We start from the raw sequence: 21,761 nt of genomic DNA on the forward strand, positions 1-21,761 counted from the left end.
CTTCTGTTCTGGTCTGCTCGATCACAGACCAGAGCAGAAGACGCCGGGAGCCGGACAGAGGAAGGTGAGGGGACCTCCGTGCGGCGTTCTGAATGATCGGTTCCCCGCAGCAGCGCTGCGGGCGATCCGATCAGTCATTCAAATCGCGCACTGCCGCAGATGCCTGGATCTGTATTGATCCCGGCACCTGAGGGGTTAATGGCGGACGCCCGCGAGATCGCGGGCGTCGGCCATTGCCGGTGGGTCCCTGGCTGCGATCAGCAGCCGGGATCAGCCGCGCATGACACGGGCATCGCTCCGATGCCCGCGGTTATGCACAGGACGTAAATGTACGTCCTGGTGCGTTAAGTACCACCGCACCAGGACGTACATTTACGTCCTGCGTCCTTAAGGGGTTAACCCCTTAGCGATGGCGGGCGTATGCACACTCCCCCGTTTTAAAGTCCTTAAGGATTGAGGGCGTAAGGATACGCCCATGGGAATTCCAGTCCGCGCCACTTGCGGGGCGGGGACCAGACCTGGGTGACTGCTGATATCTATCAGCAGGCACCTTGTGCAAACCCCTCCATGTCGGTGATTCAGACCAACGATTTGCGGCTTTTCCAGGTCAATCAGGTCTCTGGTGACCCGGTGATCCGGAAAAAGGGTGAATGGGGCTGTCCGAGACAGCCCCATTGACCCTTACCCAGCAGGAGTGAGGTGGCACGGGTGCCGCCTCACGAACATGTGACTTATCGGTCGGAACGACCGATCAATCACGGACCTGCTGGGCGGTGATCGGGGCGGCGATCGGTGCCGGCGGGGGTCTCCTACCTTGCCCTGGTCAAGCGGGTGTCCCCTCGGGATCGGTGGCGGCAACAGGAGCAGCGGGATCGGCGGCAGCAGTGGTGGTGGTCCCCGCGGAAGGATCCACAAGGAGGTGAGGCCTGTTAACTGCTTAGCAACAACTCGCAGCATGCACAGCCAAAGGGCATGCTGGGAGTTGTAGTTTTACAACAGCTGGAGTTCCAAATAGAACTCCCAGCATGCCCTTTGGTAGTATGTGCAGGGGGTTGTAGTTTTGCAACAGCTGGAGGCACTTTTTTTCTATGAAAAAGTGTGCAGCCAGCTGTTGCATAACTACAACTCCCAGCATGCACAGACTACCAAAGGGCATGTTGGGAGTTGTAGCAGTGTGCCTCCAACTGTTGCAAAACTACAACTCCCAGCATGCCCTTCGACTGTCAATGCTGATTGTTGCAGTTTTGCAACAGCTGGAGACAGATTGGTTGTGCAACTGAGTTTGTTACCTGTTTTGAAACCAGTGTGCCTCCAGCTGCTGCAAAAATACAACTCCAAGCATGCACATACTGGGAGTTCTAGTTTTGCAACAGCTGGAGGAACACTGAGTTAAGTAACAAACTCAGTGTTTTACAACCAATGTGCCTTCAGCTGTTGCATAACTACAACTCCCAGCACGTCAGTGCATGCTGGGAGTTGTAGTTTTGCAACAGCTGGAGGCTTGCCACCCCCCCACCCCCCATGTGAATGTACAGGGTTTACAGCGAGTTCTGCAGCAAGTTTGAGATGCGGAAAATTTTCCGTTGCAGCTCAAACTCCCAGCTCAAACTCATTGTAAACCTCCGCCCGTGTGAATGTATCCTAAAAACACTACACTAACACATAATAAAGGGTAAAACACTACATATACACATACCCCTACACAGTCACCCCCCCACTCCAATAAAAAAAAAAACAACAAAAAACGTATTGTACGGCAGTGTTTCCAAAACGGAGCCTCCAGCTGTTGAAAAACAACAACTCCCAGTATTGCTGGACAGCCACTGACTGTCCAGGCCGAGAGTTTTGCAACGGCTGGAGACACCCTGTTCGGGAAACACTGCCGTAGGGCATTTTTGTGGCAGATTCAAACCCCCAATTTAATCCTCAAATGCGCATGGCGCTCTCTCACTTCGGAGCCCTGTCATATTTCAAGGAAACAGTTTAGGGCCACATATGGGGTATCCCCGTACTCGGGAGAAATTGCGTTACAAATTTTGGGGGGCTTTTTCTCCTTTTACCCCTTATGAAAAGGTAAAGTTGGGGTCTACACCAGCATGTTAGTGTAAAAAAATTTTTTTTTTTACACTAACATGCTGGTGTTACCCCATACTTTTAATTTTCACAAACAGTAAAAGGAAAAAAAGACCCCCAAAATTTGTAACACAATTTCTCCTGAGTACAGAACTACCCCATATGAGGCGTAAAGTGCTCTGCGAGCGCACAACATGGCTCAGAAATGAGAGCGTGCCATGTACATTTGAGGTCTAAATTGGTGATTTGCACAGGGGTGGCTGATTTTACAGCGGTTCTGACATAAACGCAAAACAATAAATACCCAGATGTGACCCCATTTTGGAAACTACACCCCTCATCGAATGTAACAAGGGGTATAGTGAGCCCTAACACCCCACAGGTGTTTGACAAATTTCCGTTAAAGTTGGATGTGAAAATGAAAAAAAATTATAATAAATTCACTAAAATGCTGGTGTTACCCTACATTTTCATTTTCACAAGGGAGAATAGGAAAAAAGTCTCCCAAAATGTGTAGCCCCATTTCTTCTGAGTAAGAACATACCCCATATGTGGATGTAAAGTGCTCTGCGGGCGAACTACAATGCTCAGAAGAGAAGGAGCGCCATTGGGCTTCTGGAGAGAGAATGTGTCCGAAATTGAATGTCATGTGTGTTTACAAAGCCCCCATAATGCCAGAACAGTGGACCCCCCCCCCACATGTGACTCGATTTTGGAAACTACACCCCTCACGTATTGTAATAAGGGGTGCAGTGAGCAATTAGACCTCACAGGTGTCTGACAGATTTTTGGAACAGTGGTCCGTGAAAATGAAAAATTGAATTTTTCATTTGCACAGCCCACTGTTCCAAAGATCTGTCAAACGCCAGTGGGGTGTAAATGTTCACTGCACCCCTTATTAAATTCTGTGAGGGGTGTAAATTCCAAAATGGGGTCACATGTGGGGGGTCCACTGTTCTGGCACCACGGGGGGCTTTGTAAATGCACATGGCCCCCTACTTCCATTCCAAACAAATTCTCTGGCCATAAGCTCAATGGCGCTCCTTCTCTTCTGAGCATTGTAGTTTGCCCGCAGAACACTTTACATCCATATATGGGGTATTTCCATACTCCGAAGAAATGGGGTTACAAATTTTTGGAGGCTTTTTCTCCAATTACCCCTTGTGAAAATTAAAAATTTGGGGTAAAACCAGCATTTTAGTGAAAAAAAATCGAATTTTTCATTTTCACGTCCAATTTTAGCGAAAATTTGTCAAGCACCTGTTGGGTGTTAAGGCTCACTGTACCCCTTTTTACGTTCCTTGAGGGGTGTAGTTTCCAAAATAGTATGCCATGTGTTTTTTTCTTTTTGCTGTTCTGACACCATAGGGGCTTCCTAAATACGACATGCCCCCCAAAAACCATTTCAGCAAAATTTGCTTTCCAAAAGCCAAATATGACTTCTTCTCTTCAGACCATTATAGTGCGCCCGAAGTGCACTTGATGTCCACACATGGGGTATTTCCATACTCAGAAGAGATGGGGTTACAAATTTTGGGGGGCACTTTCTCCTATAACCCCTTGTAAAAATGTAAAAGTTGGGGGAAAACCAGCATTTTAGTGAAAAAAAAATAATAATTCATTTACACATCCACCTTTAACGAAAAGTCGTCAAACACCTGTGGGGTGTTAAGGCTCACTGGACCCCTTGTTACGTGCCTTGAGGGGTGTAGTTTCCAAAATGGTATGCCATGTGGGGTTTTCTGCTGTTCTGGCACCATAGGGGCTTCCTAAATGTGACATGCCCCCCAAAAACCATATCAGCAAAATTCACTCTCCAAAATTCCATTGTTGCTCCTTCCCTTCTGAGCCCTCTACTGCGCCCGCCGAACTCTTGACATACACATATGAGGTATTTCCTTACAAATTTTGGGGTGCTTTTTCTCCTTTTACCCCTTGCAAAATTTCAAAAACTGGGTCTACAAGAACATGCGAGTGTAAAAAATGAAGATTTTGAATTTTCTCCTTTATCTTGCTGCTATTCCTGTGAAACGCCTAAAGGGTTAACACACTTTCTGAATGTAATTTTGAATACTTGGGGGGGGGGGGCAGTTTTTATAATGGGGTATTTCTAATATGAAGACCCCTCAAATCCACTTCGAAACTGAACTGGTCCCTGAAAAATTCAGATTTAGAAAATTTGGTGAAAAATTGGAAAATTGCTGCTGAACTTTGAAGCCCTCTGATGTCTTCCAAAAGTAAAAAAATCTCAACTTTATGATGCCAACATAAAGTAGACATATTGGGGGAGATTTATCAAAGGATTTAGACTGGTTTTTCTTGTCTAAATTTGTCGCACAGAAAGTCGCAGTCTAAATCTGTGCGACTTTTCTGCGACTTTTGCTCTAGAGGATTTTTAGAACATGATGCATGCAAGTCTATTTTAGACTGAAATGCATTGAAAAATGCATTGGTGCTGAATTTATCAAGTGCGACTTTTCAGCGACAAGTCGCATAGGCTGAAAGTACGCCGAAATGTCAGACCATGTTGGAGCAGGTTTAAATATAGACTAAAGCATAGATCATGCAGTCTGTGCACAGAATTTATCAAGAGCTGTGCGCCATTTGATAAATTAGGTGCACAATAGACCAGACTAACCCTCTGTAGTTTGGTCTATATTGATGCGGGACATAGACAACTTTGATAAATCTCCCCCAATGTGTTTGTGAATCAAAATATAATTTATTTGGAATATTCATTTTCTTTACAAGCAGAGAGTTTCAAAGTTAGAAAAATGCTAAATTTTCATGAAATTTGGGGATTTTTCACCAAGAAATGATGCAAGTAATGAGGAAAATTTACCACTGTGTTAAAGTAGAATATGTCACGAAAAAACAATCTCGGAATCAAAACAATCAGTAAAAGCATGCCAAAGTTATTAATGCATAAAGTGATAGTGGTAAGAATTGCAAAAAAAGGGCTCAGTCCTTAAGGTGAAAAAGGACTCAGTCCTTAAGGGGTTAAGGTGCCATCAAACATCCTCCTTAAAGGGGTACTCTGGTAAAAAAAAAAAAAAATTTTTTGTTCTGTTTAAATCATCTTGTGCCAGAAAGTTAAACAGATTTGTAAATTACACGTTTTGATCAAAAAGTGCGCTAAGAGCCTCTATTTTTTGACCAAGAGCGCTGCTGCAACCTCCTTTTTTGTACACTCTGTATGTGCCACAGCAGCGTGCACCCGTGTATTAGATAGTTGTGCTGGCTATTTTTTAATTTTTTTTTTTCAGATTTGTAAATTACTTCTATTTAAAAATCTTAATTCTTTTAGTACTTATCAGCTGCTGTATACTATAGAGGAAATTCTTCTCTTTTTGAATTTCCTTTCTGTCTGATCACAGTGCTCTCTGCTGACACCTCAGGAACTGTCTGGAGCAGAAGAGGTTTGCTATGGGGATTTGCTCCTACCCTGGACAGTTCCTGACACGGACAGAGGTGTCAGCAGAGAGCACTGTGGTCAGACAGAATGGAAATTAAAAAAAAAAATGACTTCCTGTGGAGCATACAGCAGCTGATAAGTACTGGAAAGGTTAAGTTTTTTAAATAGAAGTAATTTACAAATATGTTTAACTTTCTGGCACCAGTTGACTTAAAAAAAATAAAAAAAAAATATTGTTTTCCACCAGAGTACCCCTTTAACCTCTTAAGGATGCAGGGCGTACCTGTAGGCCCCATCTATAACGCAGGGTCACGCTGTGACCCCGCGTCATAGTGGGTTGGTCCCGGCGGCTAATGAAAGCCGGGACCCTGGGCTAATAGCGCGCGGCACCGATCCTTGTGCCGCACTCTATTAACCCTTTAGACGCAGCGTTCAAAGTTGATTGCCGCGTCTAAAGTAATAAAAATATACTCCCTGCAGCTCAGTCGGGCTGATCCGGACCATGACGGCGAGATTGCGATGTCCCGATCAGCTATGACTTAGCAGAAGGGTGTCTTACCTGCCTCCTGCACGTCCGATCGGTGATTGATTACTCCAAAGCCTGAAATCCAGGCTTGAGAAATCGACCGCTGATAACACTGATCACTGCCATGTTAATGCACGGCAATGATCTGTGTAGCAGATCAGTGTGTGCAGTGCTATAGCCACTAGAGGGGGCTGTAACACTGAAAAAAAGAAAAAGTTAAATTTTTTTTATAAAGATCATTTAACCCCTTCCCTAATAAAAGCAAGAATCACCCCCCTTTTCCCATTTACAAAACAAAAAACAAAACTGTGAAATTAAAAATAAACATATGTGGTATCGCCGAGTGCGAAAATGTCCAAATTATAAAAATACATAATTCATTAAACTGCACGGTCAATGGCGTACGCGCAAAAAATTCCAAAGTCCAAAATAGCTTATTGTTGGTCACTTTTTATATCATGAAAAAATGAATAAAAAGTGATCAAAAAGTTCGATCCACACAAAAATTGTACCACTAAAAACTTAAGAATGAGCCCTCATACCACTCCGTACTCGGAAAAATAAAAAAGTTATAGGGGTCAGAAGATGACAATTTTAAACGTATTCATTTTCATACAACAAAATCAAACCTATATAAATAGGATATCATTTTAATCGTATGGACCTGTAGAATAAAGAAAAGGTGTTATTTTTACCGAAAAATGCACTGAGTAGAAACGGAAGCCCCCAAAATGGCTTTTTTTCTTCAATTTTATCGCACAATTAATTTATTTTCCGTTTCGCAGTGGATTTTTTTTTCTCCTGCAAAGGAGACTTGGTGGTGCAAAAAACAAGCCATAATATGGAATTTTAGTTGCAATTTTTGCACTTTTGTTTTTTCCTCCTTACCTTAAAAATCATAACCCTAAGTCCTTAAGGGATTAAGTCCTATAATAAACAAGAGCTTGTAGTGCCTGCAAACAAAACTTGGCGTTCGTAAATTGTACTTCCTTTTACTGCTTACAGAACAACATCTAAGAATGAAGTGTAAGCTTGAAAGTCAACATAAAGCCTTTAAGAACACTATGTGCAGACGCTGACCCCTGCATTGGAGCAGGTAGCACTAGTAATAACATTCATTGTTCATCAAATGCACATTACTTTACGGGTCAAAAAACTGTGTTAATGTCAAACAGCACTATTTGATAGATAAGATAAGACTGTTGATAGTACAAATAGTTATAAAAGCAGAATTTCAGTATTATACAACAACTCTATATGGCTCATGAATTACATAACATAAAATTACATTAAAATTCTGATTTCATTCACCATATATACCGTACCTACAATTAAAGTGAAGGATTTGTGTTGCTGACCATATTCATTAGATGAAAGTCATCTGAACCTGCCAATTTCTGTGGGATTAGCCGACCATCTAAAGTGCATGGGGGCATCCAGACCAGTGGCAGACATCCCGATGTCAAGGGACAGAATTCTTTTTGAATTTCTTTTCTGTGTGACCATAGTGCTCTCTGCTGTCACCTCTGTCCATGTCAAGAACTGTCCAGAGCAGGAGCAAATCCCCATTGCAAACATATGCAGCTCTGGACAGTTCTTAAAATGGACAGAGGTGTCAGCAGAGAGTATTGTGGACAGACAGAAAATAAATCAAAAAAGAAAAGAATTTCCTCTGTAGTGTTCAGCAGCTAACAAGTACTGGAAGGGTTAAGATTTTTAACAGAAGTAATTTACAAATCTGTTTAACTTTTTGGCATCAGTTGATTTAAAAAAAAAATTTCCACCAGAGTACCCCTTTAAGTAGTGAACTACTGTAGTAGACTACATTCTAAACATTTTGGTCAATAAACTGAATGGGCCCTCTTTCAGTCCACTTTGGTATATGTTGACAGGATGCCAACATTTTTCAACAAAAGACTGAAAACCGACAACCACTTATACAGGCATAAAAAACAGAGATAATTGCTTCCATTAACTGCACCACCTGTCCTCAAGTTGTGTGTGGTATTACAGCTCAGTCCAATTAAAGTGAATGGAGCCAAGTTGTAATACCACACCCAACCTGAGAATGAGGAGGTGCTGTTTTTGGAACAAATCACCTCTGTTTTTCTGTCTCTGGATACTTTAAAGCGGTACTCCGCCCCAAGACATGTTATCCCCTATCCAAAGGATAGGGGATAACATATCTGATCTCTGAACCGGCACTGTGGCGTTATGGTCACGGAAGCCTGAGGCTTCCGTGATCGTAACGTCAAGCCCCCTCCCTTTATATCTATGGAAAGGGGCATGACTGCTGTGTATTATCCATTACACCCCCTTCCATGGACATGGATGTAGGAGACGTGGCGTGACGTCACGATCATGGATGCCACAGGCTTCCGTGACTGTAACTCTGCAGTGCCGGCCCGGAGATTGCGGGGGGTCCCAGCAGCCAGATCCCCCGGGATAACATGTCTAGGGTTGGAGTACTCTTTTAAATTCAAGTATACATCACTGCTATACATAACATACAAATAGAAGAAAAAAAATAGATATTGCTCACCTCCCCCGTACTTATGCAATCGGTTCTCCTCCACCGTCTCCAGTAATGATCCAACAGGGTCACGGAACTGGTATTAAAATGTTCATTTTATTAATCCATTAAAAGCATGAAAACAACACAAAGACTGGGGGCAAATCCAAGACACACGAGGGAAAACCTCCCCCTCTGATGTGTTTCCACTCTACAGGGCAATAGTTATAGACTATGACTTAAACCGGTAGGGCGGAAACGGGTCAGAGCGGGAGATTTTACCTCATCTGTGTCTTGGATTTGCCCCCAATCTTTGTGTTGCCGTCATGCTTTTAATGGATTAATAATATAGACGTTTTATTACCAGTGCTGTGACCCTTTTGGATTATAACATACAAATAACCAATGTTCGAATACTAAATATAAATATTACTAAATATTATTACTCAACATTATAAAAATGTAAGACAAGCACTAACAGTATTTTCTCCTGAAGAACTGTAGCCCCTATCTCTGTATTTCAAGCTTATTCTGACTTACTTGCTGAAAGGTACTAAGCTTTGAAAGCTCTTTCTCAAACTCTCTCTCCCAGTTTTCTCGCTTTTCATCTTGTTCTTTGATTTCTTTCTCAAGAACAGCTTTTTGAGCATTGAGTGCCGCTCTATCCACTTCCTTATGGTTCTCTTGTTCTTTTTGCCACTGCTGCAGTTTCTGTCTGCAGCTTTCTTCGACCTCAGTGTAACAAAAGTTTAGAACCTCATCCACGCCATCTGCAATACAATATAATGTACAGCCAATTCAAACTTGAGAGGCCAACATCCACAACTAACCCCACAATTAGGTTTGCCACCTTTCTTGCAAAAAAATACCGGCCATGCTAATTTGACTAATTAATTATGTATGTGTGACATCACAGGATACACATATGTGGGGGATATTTTGTCCTATTCTGATCCCTATAACTTTTTTATTTCTCCTTAAATGGGCCTTTATGAGGGCTAATTTTTTTGCACCCCGATCTGCAGTTTTTAACAGTAGCATTTCTGTTTTGATGTGACTTTTTGTTAGCTTTTTTTTAACCCCTTAAGGACCCGGGGTTTTTCAGTTTTTGCACTTTAATTTTTTCCTCCTTACCTTTAAAAAAACCATAACTCTTTCAATTTTGCACCTAAAAATCCATATACTGGCTTATTTTTTACACCACCAATTCTACTTTGTAATGACATCAGTCATTGTGCCCAAAAATCTACGGCAAAACGGAAAAAAAAATCATTGTGAGACAAAATAGGAAAAAAACACCATTTTGTAACTTTTGGGGGCTTCTGTTTCTACACAGTAAATTTTTCAGTAAAAATGACACATTCCCTTTATTCTGTAGGTCCATACGATTAAAATGATACCCTACTTATATAGGTTTGATTTTGTCGTACTTCTGAAAAAATCATAACTACATGCAGAAAAATGTATACTTTTAAAATTGTCATCTTCTGACCCCTATAACTTTTTTATTTTTCCGCATATGGGGCGGTATGAGGGCTAATTTTTTGCGCTGTGATCTGAAAATTTTAGCGGTACTATTTTTGTATTGAATGGACTTTTTATTCATTTTTTCATGATATAAAAAGTGACCAAAAATACACAATTTTGGACTTTGGAATTTTTTTTGCGCGTACGCATATTTTTATAATTCGGACATTTCCACACACGGCGATACCACATATGTTTATTTTTATTTACCCTGCTTTTTTTTTTTTTTTTTTTTATGGGAAAAGGGGGGTGATTCAAACTTTTAATAGGGAAGGGGTTAAATGATCTTTATTGACTTTTTTTTTCACTTTTTTTTTTGCAGTGTTATAGCTCCCATAGGAACCTATAACACTGCACACACTGATCTTTTACATTGATCACTGGTTTCTCATAGGAAACCAGTGATCGATGATTCTGCCGCTTGACTGCTCATGCCTGGATCTCAGGCACTGAGAAGTCATTCGGCGATCGGACACCAGGAGGCAAGGTAGGAGACACTCCTCGTGTCCCAGAGCTGTTTGGGATGCCACGATTTTGCCTTGGCGATCCAGAACAGCCCCTGAGCTAACCGGCAGTGATTTACTTTCACTTTAGACACGGCGTTCAACTTTGAACACCGTGTCTAAAGGGTTAATAGCGCGCGGCACCAAGATCAGTGCTGCCGACCTGCTATGATGTTATATATGGTGTTATAGAAAGGGAAAGGACTCAGGGGCGTGACTTGACAAAGCCTTAGTGAAAACGCGTTCGGGGTAAGGTGAGGTATTGCATGTGGGGTGTGTGGCATGGCCGGTCTTTACACTGTTATTCATAACCTTATTGCCTTTCAGCCTTTACCCCTTTGTTATATTGTGTGTATATTCATTTGATTTATCCTGGCACCAGTCCTTTTGTTATTAGACACATTGCTTATTAGTGATTGTGTCTTAGTCTTTTTCTCTTGTTATTACGAGGTTGTCTATTCATTCCCAGTAGGTGCCATATGTAATATCCTCATCTCCTTTTTCTGTATGTGCAACCATCCTTTATTTCTTGATTTATGTTGTTTTAACATGTTGTAGTGTTTTTAGTATTTGTGTAATAAAGATTTATATTCGTTATGACCATTTTCTTTGGCCTTTATTTCGGTGTATATAAAACTACAACTCCCAGCATGTTGGACTATATATAGTAGTATATAGTATAGGTCAGTGTTTTCCAACCAGGGGTGCCTCCAGCTGTTGCAAAACTACAACTCCCAGCATGCCCGGACAGCCGTTGGCTGTCTGGGCATGCTGAGAGTTGTAGTTTTGCAACAGCTGGAGGTGCTCTGGTTGGGAAACACTGGTATAGTATATGGTGCAACATTCCGGGAGTTGGAAGATTGGTTGGATAAAACCGGCCATTGTATGATATAAAAATACTGGCAGGTTGGCCAAAATACCGGCTGTGCTAGTAAAATACCGGCCAGGCGGTAACCCTACCCACAACGTGTGACTTATAAAATCTAAGCACATGCCACTTCTAGCGACTTTTCTCCAGCTACATGTTTATATGGAAATAATCATTTCTTGGGAAAGTTTGCACTGCTCCTTACTTTTGGGACACATTAAGGGGTAGAATGAGTTTGGAAAATTATGGCTGCATTATTCCACAAACTTTGCCCCTCATACCCCCATGCATTACCATTCATCCCCAGTCAAGTGAATGAGGATGAGCTTAATAACCACACGCCACCCATGTACAACAACAGTGCTGTGTCTGCAATGAAGCAGCCATGTTTTTTAATTTTCTACATAGAGATTCATCTGACAGAGCATTGATTCGGAGTCTATACTGTACAGTACATTGGCCACGTCCACTTCCAAAGACAGCTTCCATTTTCAGAACATCAAACAGTAAAAAAAATATCCAGTGTTCAGACCTAACTTATTTACGAGCTCAGCATCTCCTTTACTGACATCCGCGTCTTCTATTTCAGGGTTATCACAACTAAGTAGATCTTTTCTGTCATCTTCTTCTATTTCAGCCAAAACCTAAAGAGAGAAAATAGAAATGTAACAATAAGACAAAGTGTTGTGTGATGGAGCACAACTGAGAAGTTACAGTAAGCACTGTATATAAAATGGACCAGTCTAGTTATTTCTATTCTCTTATATGGACAATGTGATAATGGATGCCATCTGTTTGCATGTGTGTGCAGCTCCAATTTCAAACAGTATATAACAGCAGGTGTGGGCCCTTCTTGTGCCATGAAGACAGTCCTGAACACTTGAAGAATGCACTCTAAGGGTACGTTTCTTACGAGCGGACTCACAGCGTATCTGCGACAGCAAATCCGCTGCAGATCTGCCACAGAAAATACGCACGTGTGAATCACCCTTAGGGTACGTTCACAAGATCGGACCCACAGCGTATTTTACGCTGCGGATCTGCCGCTTTACATGTGCCTGCTCGGAGCAGCATTACGCCTCTATGAGCAGACACACTGAAGCAATGTGTGAGTCGCCGCGCATGCGCGGTGTACTCGCACACATTGCGGCTGCTCCTCATGCTCCATGAGCTAGGCTGAGTGCTGCCACGATGTGAGAGTATACTGCGACTCCCACATCGCAGTGTGTCTGCTCGTAGCAGCGAGCAGGCACATGTAAAGCCACCATGCAGCGGTCTTTCAGCGGCAGATCCGCAGTGTAAAATGATCTTGTGAACGTACCCTAAGGGTGATTCACACGTGCATATTTTCTGTCGCAGATCTGCTGCGGATTTGCTGTCACAGATTTTGCTACCCATTGAAGTCAATGGGCAACAAAATCTGCAGCAGCAAATCTGCAGCAGATCTGCAGCAAAAATATGCATGTGTGAACGCACCCTGAAGGCTATGTTCACAAGTCCGTAATGTCCACGCGGAAAATCTCTGTGCGGACATTCCAGAGAGTGTGGGCGCCAGCATAAGAACAGCATAATAATATGCCGGTGCTAGGAGCGCACGGGAATGTGCCGTCTCATAAACTTCTATGCATTCCATGTGTGGACTTCAAAAAACGGAATTTCTGTGCAGGAAACATCTGGCAAGGAAATTCCAGACATGTCCACAGCGCAGCAAAATACTGTTGAAATCAATGTGACTCTGCTGCTCTAGAATCTCCAGTGGAATTCCCCAAGGAGATTCCGGATGTGTGAACAAGGCCTAAAAACTTTGAAGGCCTCCTGTGGTATCCAACATCTGACAGTAGTCATAATGGGCACTATGTGATGTGCATTTTGTTCAAACACCTTTCTATCACAGCTAAAACGAGATTTTTAAGCAATTTGCGCTACCGACGCTCTTCTTCATGATAGGACTAGATGGGCTAGCCTTCACTATCTAAGTGCGTCAGTAAGCCTTGGGCAACCATGACCTCCACACTGGTTCAGTAGTTCATTATATTCAAGAACTGACTGTTCCCAAGAATTGACTGTTCCCTAGGCTAGTGTACCCCTCCCCTTGACAGGCGCCATTGTCACAAAAACATCCATGTTATTTACTTGACAGTGCTTTTAATGTCATGGCTGATCGGTCTATATGTAGCTTTGCATCTATGGACAGTCTTCAAAATAAAGGTGTTTTTCTCTGTTGTCTGTATTGTCATAGCAGAAAAAAGGAGTAAAATAGTCTGGTCTGTTTGTAACAAAATAAAACAGATGTAGGGAATGGAGACTCAGCAGGCACCGCCAATACCTCCCAGACATGCGCCATCCCCATTAATGACAATGTAGTCACGACAGAATTTCCCTGAAAGAATGAGCATGTTAATTCTTTTGGCAGGTCTGTGGTGGAAAAATTCTGCAATGTGCACAGTGCAGCAAAATCCCACTGAAAACAATGGGAGTCTGCTGCAATGTTTTCCATGCTATTTTTTTCCTGTCACTTTTACAAAACAAAGTTGCAATAAAGTATATAAGAAACAGACAAAAACATCTACAGAGTCTGTTTAACTTGTAAGAATCATCAGAAGAAAATGGTGTATAACATACCCGCTTCTTAAATGTCTCTGGGTCTTCATGGTTTTCAGATGCCAGTTGAACAAAATAATCAGAATCATTGGTGACTTGATGTTTATATGATACTATGTCAAATAAAGAGAACAGAATCACATATAAAAATTCATATTGCTACAAAAAGTCTTACATTATACTGTATATTTTCTATGAGACAGAGACCTGAAATCACTTTATTAGGAGATAGGAGCATATCCCATTCAGGGAAAGCTGGGTGAGATATGGGAAATCCAGAAATACGGTAGTTAAAATTTCTGGGGAGACTTAGATTGCTAGGGACCTCGATATGTCCTCTTATTAGGCCTGGATTTCTCCAACAAGCCGAATTCAGCACAGGTGCTAAAGACAGCTCCTTGCTGGTCTTTAACCCCTTAAGGACTCAGCCCATTTTGGCCTTAAGGACTCAGACAATTAAATTTTTACGTTTTCATTTTTTCCTCCTCGCCTTCTAAAAATCATAACTCTTTTATATTTTCATCCACAGACTAGTATGAGGGCTTGTTTTTTGCGCGACCAGTTGTCCTTTGTAATGACATCACTCATTATATCATAAAATGTATGGCGCAACCAAAAAACACTATTTTTGTGGGGAAATTAAAACGAAAAACGCAATTTTGCTAATTTTGGAAGGTTTTGTTTTCACGCCGTACAATTTATGGTAAAAGTGACGTGTGTTCTTTATTCTGAGGGTCAATACGATTAAAATGATACCCATTATTATATACTTTTATATTATTGTTGCGCTTAAAAAAAAATCACAAACTTTTTAACCAAATTAGTACGTTTATAATCCCTTTATTTTGATGACCTCTAACTTTTTTATTTTTCCGTATAAGTGGCGGTATGGGGGCTCATTTTTTGCGCCATGATCTGTACTTTTTTTTGATACCACATTTGCATATAAAAAACTTTTAATACATTTTTTATAATTTTTTTTTTAATAAAATGTATTAAAAAAGTAGGAATTTTGGACTTTTTTTTATTTTTTTTCGTTCACGCCGTTCACCGTACGGGATCATTAACATTTTATTTTAATAGTTCGGACATTTACGCACGCGGCGATACCAAATATGTCTATAAAAAATGTTTTTTACGCTTTTTGGGGGTAAAATAGGAAAAAAACGGACGTTTTACTTTTTTATTGGGGGAGGGGATTTTTCACTTTTTTTTTACTTTTACATTTTTTTTTTTACACTTGAATAGTCCCTATAGGGGACTATTCATAGCAATACCATGATTGCTAATACTGATCTGTTCTATGTATAGGACATAGAACAGATCAGTATTATTGGTCATCTCCTGCTCTGGTCTGCTCGATCACAGACCAGAGCAGGAGACGCCGGGAGCCGCACGGAGGAAGGAGAGGGGACCTCCGTGCGGCGTTCTGAATGATCGGATCCCCGCAGCAGCGCTGCGGGCGATCCGATCGTTCATTTAAATCGCGAACCGCCGCAGATGCCGGGATCTGTATTGATCCCGGCACCTGAGGGGTTAATGGCGGACGCCCGCGAGATCGCGGGCGTCGGCCATTGCCGGCGGGTCCCTGGCTGCGATTAGCAGCCGGGATCAGCCGCGCATGACACGGGCATCGCTCCGATGCCCGCGGTTATGCTTAGGACGTAAATGTACGTCCTGGTGCGTTAAGTACCACCTCACCAGGACGTACATTTACGTCCTGCGTCCTTAAGGGGTTAAAGGGGTACTCCACTGGGAAAAAAAAAAATTTCAATCAACTGGTGCCAGAAAGCTAAACAGATTTGTAAATTACTTCTATTAAAAAATCTTAATCCTTCCAGTACTTTTAAGCTGCTGTTATGATCCACAGGAAGTTCTTTTCTTTTTGAATTTCCTTTCTGTCTGACCACAGTGCTTTCTAATGACTCTTCTTTCCATTTTAGAAACTCAACTCAATCCCCATAGAAAACCTTTCCTGCTCTGGACAGTTCCTAAAATGGACAGAGGTGTCAGCAGAGAGTGGTCAAACAGAAAGGAAATAAATAAATAAAAAAATAAACTTCCTGTGGATCATAACAGCATCTGATAGGTAATGGAAGGATTAAGATTTTTTAATAGAAGTAATTTACAAATCTGTTTAACTTTCTCCCACCAGATGATTAAACAAAAAAATGTTTTCCAGTGGAGTACCCCCTAAAAGGAGTAGTGCAGAGAAAAATAACTTATCCCCTATCCAAAGGAGGGGATAAGTTATTTTCGCGGGGAGTGGGGGGGGGGGGGGGGGTGGTCAATCCCAACGCTCAGACCTGAATGTGGCCTCGGCAGTCAGAAGGAAGCGGCCTTTCCGTCCCCTTCAGGAAGACGCAGCCGACACCCCTCCACGTATCGGATGCCGGCGCTACGTTCCTTCCAGCAGACTGCCGTGTTCTGTTCAGGAGATCATGGGGGGTCCGAGCGCTGGGATAGGGGATAAGTTATTTTTCACTACAGAACTCCTTTAAAACTAGTGAGAGTCAGTCTGCAAGTGAGGCTGTGACAGTTGGAGTACTGCAGTTTTCAGCCTTAGAAGGGAACGTTTGGCTGGTGTAAGTATCCCATAGTTGATGACCGATTTGTTGGGTGGCTGATAGTAAGCCACCTGTATATTAAGATGCAAGTACTGGTGCTAGGCAGGAAAGGTACCAGGTTCTATAGCGCAATCCACCACTCAGGCAAATGTCGCCAAGGATGGTAAGAGTTCCTACTGAGCCTGCAGTGGCAGGTCTCCGGGTCCAGTTATCCCGCGTGGGATAACTGGACCCGGAGACCTGCCACTGCAGGCTCAGTAGGAACTCTTACCATCCTTGGCGACATTTGCCTGAGTGGTGGATTGCGCTATAGAACCTGGTACCTTTCCTGCCTAGCACCAGTACTTGCATCATATACCTCGGACAGGTTTCACCTGCTGCCGATTCCAGGAAGCTGCTCCACCATCACTTTGAACCACGCGCTTATTGCTGTTGTGTCTATATACACAACAGTACAAGGTGAGCGAGACTACTTACTTGTTTTACTGCCTCACCTTATACATATTTACATTGTTCCAAACGTATTGCCCTATGAGGAGCTCTGTTCTATCTTTCTCTCCATAGAATACATTTTAACCTGTATATTAAGGGTAGATTTCTGTGTAGTTAGCATTTGACAAGCATTATTTACTTTGTATCTGCTTATGCCTGAAGCTAAAGACTCTATTTTGTTTTGTGCAGGAAACAATAAAAACTAACTACTGTATATGTTTGTGTCACTGTCTCTGACCAATGTTTTGCTATTATTTTACTGACTCTACGGGACTAATCTCCCACAGAAAATATAAGAAATTACCTGGAAAACAATCACTTGTCCAAGTATCTGTAGAATCCAAGTCTTCTAAAATCAGTTTCTCCGCCTTTTCACTCCTTTGTTTAACAGATTGTAAAAATGAAAGAACAGATTCCGGGAATTCCTCTATAACCTGCAAACAAAAATGACCTAATACGTGACTATAGATAAGCCAAGAGCAGCAGTCTACCAATGTTATTCTTCAGGAAAGGAAACAGTAATGCTCTTCATATGGTTTAGGCTGTGTTCCCCAACGGATCATCTAGATCAATGGTCTCCAACCTGCAGACCTCCAGATGTTGCAAAACTACAACTCCCAGCATGCCCGGACAGCCAAAGGCTGTCCGGGCATGCTGGGAGTTGTAATTTTGCAACATCTGGAGGTCCGCAGGCTGGAGACCACTGATCTTGATGTAATATGATTTACATTGAGAGCCCCTGACATACACCTCTTTATAGCTGCATAGTTGTGTGTGGCAAACTTCAGCCGTTGGCCATTTAGCATATTTTTAGTAATGGCACCCTAAATAAAAAATTTATTTGCCAATACCTACCACCCCGACAGAGGCCTAAAGGACACTCTTGTATGAGGCCCAGCCGGTGATTGGCTAAGTGGGCCGTCGCTTTTGTTCAGCACAAGAGGGTCTCGGAATGCAGGGGCCAGAGCGGACTGGGGAGAAGCAGCGGACCCTGCATACTGAGGTAAGAGTCAAGCCTCATACAGGAGTTCGCTTGGGGGTCCCAGTGCTTATACTCCCACGATCAGACACTAATCTTATCCTTCTGAGTATTGCTCAAAAGACTGGAGCCTGCCTCCATTGCTTATATTTGTGATTTGAGGTAAATTTAGGCAGCATTAAAGAATCATTTACCGTATTTTTCGCCCTATAGGACGCACTGGCATATAAGGTACAAAACGCACCCAATTTTAAAGGTACAAAATCTAGAAGAAGAAAAAATTCTGAACCCAACAGTGATCTTCAACCTGCAGACCTCCAGATGTTGCAAAACTACAACTCCCAACATGCCCGGACAGCCGTTGGCTGTCCGGGCATGCTGGGAGTTGTAGTTTTGCAATATCTGGCGGTCCGCAGGTTGAATACCACTGGATAGGAGGTAGTACTCACGTGTCCCCGCCGCTCCGGACCCGTTACCACTCGTCACCGCTGCCCTGGATGTCGCCCTCCATCGCTGTCGCCGCATCCCCATGGTGTCCCCGACGCTCCGGACGTCTTAATCCATGGGGTCCACGCTCTCCGTCGCCGTCATCACGTCACTACGCACGCCGCTCCTATTGGATGACAGGATGGTGTGCACGACAATGTGATGACGTCGAAGGAGAGCGCCGGCCATGCAGGGGATCCCGGCATGGAGCACACACCGAGGAGGCAGGTAAGGTCCCTCCCGGTTGTCCTGTAAGCTGTTCGGGACGCCGCGATTTCACTGTGGCGGTCCCGAACAGCCCGACTGGACAGCCGGGTTAGTGTCACTTTCCCTTTGCTTTGATCGTCGCATCTGAAGGGTTAATACAGGGCATCACCACGATCGGTGATGTCCTGTATTAGCCGCGGGTCCCGGCCGTTAATGGCCGCAGGGACCGCTGCGATAGGTGTGTATTCACCTTATAAGACGCACCAACTTTTCCCCCCCAGTTTTGGGGAAGAAAAAGTGCGTCTTATACGGCGAAAAATAAGGTAATTGATGGAATTGCATCTTGTATGTCTGCAAACTCATGCCTGCCACATCTGCAAAAACAGGTAAGCATAAGGCACACACAAGAACGTCTACATTAGTCTCTAATAATAGCCTATGCTGCAATATATAAGAGAAAAATAAAATAATAAGATGTGCTCAGGATGGCAGCAAAACAAAAAAATGCCACAGATGCCATGCTGATACCATTCCAACAGTGCCTATTCTGCTGCTCTCTTAGAAATGCTCGTTCAGTCACTGGCTGAGGTGGGTCATCTGGCTGAGCAGCCACTTTCTATGTGTTGGGATTAGAGATGAGCGAATTTACAGTAAATTCGATTCGTCACGAACTTCTCGGCTCGGCAGTTGATGTCTTATACTGCGTAAATTAGTTCAGCTTTCAGGTGTTCCGGTGGGCTGGAGACTCTCTCCTAGGACTGTATCCACCTTTTCCAGCCCACCGGAGCACCTGAAAGCTGAACTCATTTATGCAGGATAAGTCATCAACTGCTGAGCCGAGAATTTCGTGAAAAATCGAATTTACTGTAAATTCACTCATCTCTAGTTGGGATGGAGTACAGTAAGCATGATGGCCACCAGATAAGTACATGTCTCTCTGGATAATCCTTTAAAAAGGATTTAAAAATGCATGGGGAGGCAATTCCCTTATAACTGGCGCACTGCTATGTCCATTTGTGCAGCGAGTACACTCACCAACAGGGGGCATGCTGTTTCCAAATCTGGCACAGGAAAACAAAGCAGCGCTCGGCAGAAATGGTTAATATGTGAGCTGGGCACTGCCTGAACACTTCTTGTCTAGTATATTCAAAAATAAGGCTGAGCTTACACAATGTAAATTTTATTTTACGAGCGGATATCCCGCAAACTGCGGACGCATTTTCTGGAAAAATCAACGCATTTATTTTAATATGCGCCAAATTTTACACAGCCTAAGTAAAAAAAAGTAGCAGAGGGACTTCATCAAAAGCTAAGAGGAGTTATCATATCCAGTTATCCACCCCATCTTTTAATAATGGACGCCATTTTTTTTGTGCTACATATTGGCGCATATATATGTCAGCCATGAAGTTATAGAAAGAACTTGTCTACGTGGCGCCAAATAAATGATGCCACCCTTACAATATTCCCTTATGATAAAACCTCCATGCAATTACAACATGGCACTATAAGCATTCTCAAAGATGGCGCCCGTTCATATGGAAAACAACGCAGCTACCGAAGCTTTGTACACTGGTTGTATAAAGCAGCGTTTCCAAACCAGTGTGCCTCCAGCTGTTGCAACACTTCAACTCCCAGCATGCCCAGACAGCAAAAGGGCAATAGGGAGTAGTAGTTTTGCAACAGCTGGAGGCACACTGATTGGGGAACGCTGGTATAATGTGTCGCTTTAAACCCACATGGCTGTATAAAATAAGTAGCTAGAAGCAGTGGTCTTCAACCTGCAGCCTCCAGATGTTGCAAAACTACAACACCCAGCATGCCCGGACAGCCAACGGCTGTCCGGGCATGCTGGGAGTTGTAGTTATGCAACATCTGGAGGTCCGCAGGTTGAAGACCACTGGGCTAGAGGGTTGAGAAATACTGGGTTCAGCATGAACCTATTCTTTTAAAGCAGAACAGGTCGGGGAATATTGTCCTAAAGCCACCACAAGGCAATACGCCCCCTAGGAAAATGTATTAATAATATAGAAAGATGGAAGCGTCTTGTGGTCTCATCCCTCACAGCTTCCTTTAAAAAAAACAACTGCACAATCGAAAGCTGATCGCTGATTGGCGGAACGCTGACACGTGACTACTATAGGAGCCGCGCTAGCTGTCTCCTAGCAACGGAGGAAACATTTTCCCACCACCCGGTAACCGGCTTAATCCCCCATTCCCGGCCCCGACAGTGCCACCTCCTCTTGGTCGCATACCATAAAGCTGTCATAGTCTTCCTCTACGTCCTCAGCCGGTGACTCGCTATCAGGCAAAGACAATTTACTGAGCTCGAGCTCGATATCCTTCTCCATGTTTACCATCAGCACGACTGCACTCACGTGATCACTCGGCAGGGAGGCGGGGAGGGGGCGGTCCTGTGCTGACGTCACGGAAGAGGCTGCGCAAAACCCGTAGTGTCACCAAAATACTTGCTTTCTTATTCTAAGGGTGTGTTCACACTGAGGAATTCACAAGGAATAATTTCCGTCAGCAAATTGCTGCCTTCTGTCATTTTATCCATTAGGGTATGTTCACACTACGTAATTCCATGCTGTGAACATAAACATCAGTGTGAATGGGTTTCCGCAAGACCCGTTCACACTGAGGAATTTTAGCTGCTGAAATTGTTCCACGCAAAGAAAGAACATGTTCATTCTTTGCGCGGAAGTCTGCGAACACTGCACAGCCTTCAATGGTGATGGCGCAGTGCGCGGTCTTACTGCCGAAGTAATGCGGCGGCGGCCGCCAGAATGGAATCTCCGCCGGCAGAATTCTGTGAGCGGAGATTCCTTTCATAATCCGTAGTCTGGACACCCTCAAGCGGTATTCAAGCAGAATTTCCATGCGGATATGAAGAGAGATGAAGGAGGAGGTTATTTAATTCTACTTTTCTGAATTCCGCTCGAATTCCGATTGAAAACGATGTCGGGCAGAATAATTTTTTTTACCATTGACTTCTATTGGAT

The 21,761-nt window shown here is 43.2% G+C and overlaps 1 protein-coding gene across 4 annotated transcripts in view; it reads right to left on the reverse strand.

Moving 5' to 3' along the window:
• The window catches only part of LRRIQ1 (leucine rich repeats and IQ motif containing 1), a 213,004-nt gene extending 191,781 nt beyond the window's left edge, over positions 1-21,223 (reverse strand). For 2 of the 4 annotated variants that reach the window (XR_008892716.1, XR_008892717.1), the window contains exons 1-5: positions 21,012-21,223; positions 17,389-17,518; positions 14,047-14,138; positions 11,957-12,068; positions 9,067-9,296 (exon numbers count right to left, since the gene is read on the reverse strand). Coding sequence is in view for 2 of the 4 variants with exons in the window: in XM_056574413.1 (XP_056430388.1) it covers positions 9,067-9,296; positions 11,957-12,068; positions 14,047-14,138; positions 17,389-17,518; positions 21,012-21,116 (669 nt within the window). In the remaining 2 variants the exon portion in view is untranslated. The remainder of the gene's footprint in view (positions 1-9,066; positions 9,297-11,956; positions 12,069-14,046; positions 14,139-17,388; positions 17,519-21,011) is intronic. The other 2 variants (XM_056574413.1, XM_056574412.1) reach the window with 2 other exon arrangements.
• Positions 21,224-21,761: the final 538 nt, after the last annotated feature.

The sequence above is a fragment of the Hyla sarda genome, chromosome 4 (assembly GCF_029499605.1).
Source record: "Hyla sarda isolate aHylSar1 chromosome 4, aHylSar1.hap1, whole genome shotgun sequence".
In the NCBI taxonomy this organism is placed as follows: Eukaryota; Metazoa; Chordata; class Amphibia; order Anura; family Hylidae; genus Hyla; species Hyla sarda.